At 36.2% G+C, this 7,500-nt stretch overlaps 1 protein-coding gene across 6 annotated transcripts in view; it reads right to left on the reverse strand.

The window, feature by feature from the left end:
- Positions 1-7,500, reverse strand: part of LOC144966605 (ATP-citrate synthase-like) — a 70,261-nt gene that overhangs the window by 44,343 nt on the left and 18,418 nt on the right. For all 6 annotated transcript variants that reach the window (XM_078903312.1, XM_078903313.1, XM_078903317.1 and 3 more), the window contains 2 exons: positions 6,488-6,720; positions 4,543-4,665 (listed from right to left, as the gene is read on the reverse strand). In XM_078903312.1, coding sequence (XP_078759438.1) covers positions 4,543-4,665; positions 6,488-6,637 — 273 coding nt within the window. In that variant the 5' untranslated portion in view covers positions 6,638-6,720. The remainder of the gene's footprint in view (positions 1-4,542; positions 4,666-6,487; positions 6,721-7,500) is intronic.

Raw genomic sequence — 7,500 nt, forward strand, 5'->3', positions numbered from 1 at the left:
AAATCTCTCCGATGGAAGAAAGAAGGAAACAAACTAAAGTCACAAGATAGTTCACGACCTTGTGGATAACCCAACGGACAGATTAAAGCCTCATCCAACTTTTGCAGAAACTAGAGGACATCAATTGAGATCCAATACTCTACGATAAAACCTCAGCTGTATGAACAATCGTTATTTTTTTCTTTATTTCAACTGCAAATCAATACAAGACTACTTTGTCACAAAGTCCAGTAGGAGAGCATGGCGTTGAACGTTTTAATGAGCTGATAAAATGAAATTGGATTAATGAATGTAAAAACACATGTTTACATAACTACTGTTCTTATTGTTAAATCTGCGATTACTCAAAGGTGGCTTGCAGTTTATTAAAGGAAGAAGAAGACGAATCTGCAAATAGCGTTTGTTTACTCTGAAAGGTTACAGACAGACCTGTTTTGGAAAAATTACGATGTGAATGAACCATAATTTGTTGATGTTGAGGGATAATAACACAATATATTTTTTTAAAAGAACCAACACAATACACCACAAGTCATCAATGCTAATGAATTCGTTAACAGTGCAAATATGTTGGGTGTTCATTAGATTACCATCTCATTACATGATAGCTTGTTTTAAATACGATCATGATAGTCGAATTAACATTGATAGATTAATAGATAGATAGATAGATAGATAGATAGATAGATAGATAGATAGATAGATAGATAGATGTGTAAGATGTGTGTGTGTGTGTGTGTGTGTGTTTGATGGGTCACACACATCCTAATTGGCCTTTTTAGTTCCCAGGGAGATCAAGATCGATAATCCATTCCACCTACTCAACCTAGCAATTACCTCCTCCTGCACTCCTAAAATCAGGGCCGATAACTCTTAAGGGGGGAGAGAGAGAGAGAGAGAGAGAGAGAGAGAGAGAGAGAGAGAGAGAGAGAGAGAGAGAGGGGGGGAATTGAAATTCATTGCCTAAATCCAAAATGTCGGCATCACAGAGGGTCGAAGAGTGTCGATTAGATTGAGTAACCAGAATCGTCCAACTCCCCCATCCCCGGAAATATAATCTTGACAACAGTTTTCCCAAATGTTAATCTGAATGAAAATTCCCGTTCTTTTTCCTCGATTTTAAAACAAAACGTGTATCGCTGCATAGGATGAGAATTTAATGCACCCCCCTCCCCCCCCAACAGCATATTTTTTAAAAATATATTTAAACAAGCGAATCTGAAAATTGAAAATTGCCATAATTAGTTTCATGCAATTTTGTTTTAGGTTTTCCAAATTACCTCTAAGATTGAAATGAAAGGAAGGGTTTAAAAATAATACGGGGCGGGAGTGGGATGACAATTGTATGTGTATGTGTGTGTGTGTGTGTGTTGTGTGTGTGTGCACGTGCACATGTGTGAGGGGTGTATGCGTGTGTGCGAGTGTTTACGCATTTATTAGAGAGAGAGAGAGAGAGAGAGAGAGAGAGAGAGAGAGAGTGTGAGATGGAAAGATATATATATATATATATATATATATATATATATATATATATATATATATAAAGAGAGAGAGATAGAGAGAGAGATAGAGATATATATATATATATATATATATATTAATATATATATAATATATATATATATATATAGAGAGAGAGAGAGAGAGAGAGAGTAGAGTCTACAAAAAAGCACGTCTTAAATCATTTTGTTCCTCCGAATCAGGTTATCTCCGCCATCTCCAGGCCAAAAATTATTCCTATTCCCTATAAAGTTTCCAATTCATTTCCTTGTTCCAGTCGCGTACACGTCGCCTCTTAATGCAATATCAACGAACACACGCGACCGTACAAACAAACACAAGACACATGCAAACACATGGAAAGGCAGACAGCGAGAGAAGACCAGAAGAAAACATCTTTTTGATGTGGAAATGAGAGGTTGGTGAGCGGAGGGTTTACAGAGGCTGAATGGGTAATCGTTCAAGGGTTCTCTCTCGATTCATGTCGATATGAAGGCAACATTGAGTTAAAAAAAAAGAAGTAAAGTGTAACAAAATCAGTGAAGTCTCTCTCTCTCTGTGCTGTTTGATGTGTGTGTAGTGTGTGAGTGTGTAGTGTGTCAGTGTGTGATGTCTCTCTTTCTCTCTGTCTCTCTCTCTTCGCAATCTTCCTCTGTTCTTTCTATTTTCTCTCTCTCTCTTCTCTCTCTGAGATGTGTTGTGTATCTTCTCTCTTCTCTCTCTCTCTCTTGTCTTGTCTTCTCTCTCTCTCTCTCTCTCTCTCTCTCTCTCTTCTCTCTCTCTCTCTCCCCTCCCTATATCTTTTCTCTCAGATCGATATTTAAAGGACGATTTTTCTGCCAAAATTTTCTATTCGTGTTTGTTTTGCTTTTCTGTTTTGTCTTCTTTTCAGAGTACGACAGAGCATTCATCCCAACATCATAGAGCCTATTCAAGCTTCCCCACAACCTTGTTCTTTATATTGGAAACTTCAAATGACTGCGATATTGACGAAAAGTCTTAAAAACTATGACCCAATAATATATTTTAATATTTATCCATTTATGAAGTACATGACCTTTGGGCCAAAAATTTAAAAAGAGGCTTTGTCGTACACAAAAATATAGATTTCCAGGGTGCTTCTTCCCTTATAATCCACCCCATGCCACCTATATCATGATCATCTTTTTATTTTTCTCTAATCGTTCTATGCCCCAATATCGATTCAGCCATATTTCTGAGGTATATTAACGAAACACGTATTGCTTGTTTGTTTTTTTTTTTTTTTTTTGTTCATAATGTAATCGATAGGTCAATTAATCTATTTTTCCCATTAACATTCTTATCATTTCATATTTATCTTTAATGTTTGCTTTTCTTTATTTGGATAACATTTTCAGTTCATTGTAGTTGATAATTTCCACATGCAGAATGTGGTCTGATGATATTATAATAACTCATCTATTCTTACGTCCCAATAGCTCAATGGTAAAGCACTCGATTCACAAGCTAACGGATCGCCCTCGAATCTGGAAGGAGTTGGTTATTATTTTTTGTTGTTGTTTGTTTACGTCCTCCGTCACTTTGCGTAGATCAGCGTTCTATCAAAATGGTAGCAACCAAACATTATTTTTGCTGAACGCTTCAAAAATCAGGATAACTCCAGTCATTTGAAGGACTAATTTCTTTTCTGATGTCACATCGTAGCCTATTTTTTATTAAGATGTTAAAATGCTTATCTTCTTCTTCTTCTTCTTCTTCTTCTTCGTCTTGTGGAAACCTCCAATATTGTCGAGGATCACTCCACAGTTTGTAGTGTTTTACATTTTAAACTTGCTAAAACTCTGCATGGACATCGTCATGGACATCGCCCGTTTTGTCTCTAAATAAGAATAATTCATTTTTGCGGACGTTTCTTTTCCTTTAATTTTACTCTTGTACAATAATGAATACAATACAGATATTCCAATTATTTTTATCCTCTTAATCCGCGAGGAACTATAACATACATTCCAATTGAAATTTGAAACTACAAAATGGTGAATTAAATCGTTTTTTAATAACATACTATTCCCACCAACCAATTATTTAGAGTTGGCAGGCATTATATATAGTAGATGCGCTTGGCCAAGGAGTTCACAACATTGCCATCCGGGAGTATAACGGACCAACACACAAACTCTATTAACCATGAACGTTTATAGTCAGGTTAATGCAGTTTAGTGAGAACAACTCACAAACGCGGATGGCAAAAACAATAACAAAGGCCCGAGTGACGTCATCTTCGAACTATCTGTATACGAGTGAGCACCGAGACAAGAATGAATGAATATTTGTATAAATTTCTATTGGCAAGCTTTCAAACATAATTTAAATATTGCATTATGTTCACCTTATTGAATTAAATGATCGGAGACTTCCTGGTCACGTGAATATCAATAATCAGATTTGTACAATTTAGTACACCTGTAAGGCTATGTGCTCTAGTGGTATGACACCCGCTTTCGGATCGGAAGGTCCTGGGTTCGAGCCTCGCTCGGCACATAGTTGAGTCATTGGAAAAGACTCTTTACTCACATTCTCCGACCGTACTCAGGTGTAAAATGATTACTTGACCGTTAACAGCGTTGTTTCTGTCCGAAAAAAATTGTAATATCGCCTAACAGGCGTGATGTCTCGTCCTACATGTTCAGTGTTGCTGTTGACCAGGGACCCCTTGTCAAGCGCTCTGAGAACGTTTAGTGGATATTGCGCTATATAAAAGCTCAATTAAATTATATCTAAAAATCCCTGTCATGAAAATTGAAACGGAGGGGCCAATTTAAGAGGAAATCTGTTTGAAGACATCGGGAATGGAAAGGACCATTGGCAAGGAATTTGTATTGTATAAAATGGACAAGTGGCTTGCGGTTTGAGGGAAGGGGAGGGACGGGGGAGGGGGGGGGGGACGTTCAACGACGCAAATGTGTGGTGTATTTGGGTTATAGTGATGACAAAGATATGAGCTATATAAATAGCTATATTTCTTTATCGATTTATTTATCTGATATAACGACTTCCTACCTGGAACGGCTTTCCGAGTCTTGAGGACAACCACTCCTGCACACCTGCTATATCGACTCCTGCCTTTATAAGACCCAACTTGCCACGTCTTTTGATCAGTTGGTCGGGCTTCACCACCAGTTTCTGGCAGAGACACAAAGACGCGTGTAATAAAATTATACTATTGCCATTTTCCTGATAAATAAATATGAAAAGCATCGATTGCGACGACGACGATGATTGTGATGATGGTGGTGGTGGTGGTGGTGGTGTGGGTGATAATGATGATGATGATGATGATGATGATGATGATGATGATAATGATGGTGATACATGAAATATTCTATTAAAATATTGCCAACGATACTGATAACAGCTGTAATTAACCTATCAATATATTTTACAACGTCCCTCTATAGAATTCAATAAAACAAGGCAATGTTAACAACAACTGTAGATTTATCCAATAGGAGAACGATGGTTGCAGATAAAGAGGTGGATGAGAAGAGGAAGAGTGAAAGGATGAATAGAAGGAGGAGAATGAGGTGAAAAAGAAGAAGAAGAAGAAGAAGAAGAAGAAGAAGAAGAAGAAGAAGAAGAAAAAGAAGAAGAAGAAGAAGAAGAAGAAGAAAGAAGAAGAAGAAGAAGAAGAAGAAAGAAGAAGAAGAAGAAGAGAAGAAGAAGAAAGAGAAGAAGAAGAAAGATGAAATGGAGAGAAGAAGTAGGGTAAGAAGAAGAAGAAGAAGAAGAAGAAGAAGAAGAAGAAGAAGAAGAAGAAGAGAAGAGAAAGAAGAAGAGAAGAAGAAGAAGAAGAAGAAGAAGAAGAAGAAGAAGAAGAAGAAGAAGAAGAAGAAGAAGAAGAAGAAGAAAGATGAAATGGAGAGGAAGAAGTAGGGTAAGAAGAAGAAGAAGAAGAAGAAGAAGAAGAAGAAGAAGAAGAAGAAGAAGAAGAAGAAGAAGAAGAAGAAGAAGAAGAAGAAGAAGAAGAAGAAGAAGAAGAAGAAGAAGAAGAAGAAGAAGAAGAAGAAAGATGAAATGGAGAGGAAGAAGTAGGGTGAAGAGGAAAAAGAGAAGAAAGAGGATGAGAAGGAAGGGGAGGGGGAGGAAGTGCAAGGGGAGTAGAGCATCGCGAAAAAAAATTAATTACAGAAAAATAAAGAGAGGGAAAAAAAAAAGAGAATAATAGCTGACAAAAGTAGAGGTGGAAGAGAGGGGAAGGGGAAGGATGTGGAGATGGGGGAGGTAGGGGGAGAAGGTTGAATGATAGAAAACGGAAATGTAAACAGAGAAAATGTCAATCAAATTGATGTATTGTTATCCTTGCAATTATAACCACTAGTTATAACCGCAATGGCAAATTTGCCTCACCAATTTTAGATCGATTTCACGAGTAGAAAATAAGACATTCTGGGTGTTTGTTTGATGAATGGAAATTAAATTGGCGACCTGATTATACCACCGATCTATGTAAGGTGTTGTACAACAACAACGGAGCTTGTTTTTCTTTTTTCTTTTAAAAATTCTATTATCACTCTCAAGAAAGTCTGCATGTAATAATAATAATAATAATAATAATAATAATAATAATAATAATAATAATAATAATAATAATAATAATAATAATAATAATAATAATAATAATAATAAATCTATTAACCTTTTATTTATTTATTTTTAAATTTTTTGGTTTGTTTGCTCTGGTTTATTATTGATTTTGCCTGTTTTTATTTGTTAATTGAAAATTCTATGTTACTGTGTGAGTTATATTAGCAATTGCCTAAAAATAAACATTTGACCTTAAACTTCGGTTAACAATCAGAACTGAGGTAAACATTCTGAATGTTGCCTTATTTGACTTTTTTTTAAAAATTGTATTGTTTACCGATTAAATTTGTACAACTTTACCAAAATCAAATGAGAAAAGAAGTGAATGATTCACTGCATACACAACAATTAGTATACTGACCTCGTTATTGAGCCAAGGATTGTCTTGTATAACTTGATTCCATTTTACACTCTCGTCGATGGCGACGAATCTGTTCTTCATGGACACGTCACCAAGGAACTTATTGAGGAGTTCCTTCCCTTTGGCTTCCGAGATGGCTTTAGCCGACATCTTGGGGCCGAAAGTGACGTCACAGTTGCTTGAACTGGAAAAGGCAACGTCTTTGGGAGCGGTCGGGAGAAGTTACACACGATCTGTAAATGAAAAGATATTACATACTGCAATTATTAATACGGATAAGTTGACATAATTCTATACTATTAAATTTTGTTGGTACTTAGTATCACAACTTGAAAACTATGATCTACCTTCTGTGAGGTCAAATCAAAAGGACTGATGCGGATTGATGACGATGTTGATGATGATGATGATGACGACGACGACGATGATAATAATCAATCAAACAACATACACACATCAGTTTAATATAAAAGCGAAGCTACATAAAATGTGTCTTGAGGCGTACACGTACTTAATTCCTATAACATAAATTTATTATTGACATATTCTGCCTGCACTCTGCCAAAACACTTTTGGAGAAAAGGGGTAGGGGAGGAGGGGGTTAGATAACCGAAAAAGAAGACCCTCAACTAGTCAAAAAGTCTCAAACCCGAGAATTCTTTGAAATCTAAAATTTGAAGCTTTCTGACAAGCTGGTGGTAGGTAATCTTGATCAGTCGATATTTAAGTAGATAAACGTTTTCTGGGTACGTGTTATGTTTTCTGGGTTTTACGCACATTTAGGTTATTTCAGCGCCAGTAAAAATGAAACGGGATGGTTAAAGATTCTAGATTCACAATTAAAAGAACACAAGAAAAGTAAAACAAAGAGAAATGGAACAAATAGGGAATGAGTGTAGATTCCAATAGCATTCTATCAGTGTGCATAGTTTGAGATCACCTAAAAGTCTCATCCAGATACAAGAACAGGATCCACTTTGAAAAACACACTCAAATGTATTCAAAACATATAT

This window comes from Berghia stephanieae, chromosome 2, assembly GCF_034508935.2.
Source record: "Berghia stephanieae isolate SIO BIC M18660-M18661 chromosome 2, UCSD_Bste_1.3, whole genome shotgun sequence".
NCBI classification, from domain to species: domain Eukaryota; kingdom Metazoa; phylum Mollusca; class Gastropoda; order Nudibranchia; family Aeolidiidae; genus Berghia; species Berghia stephanieae.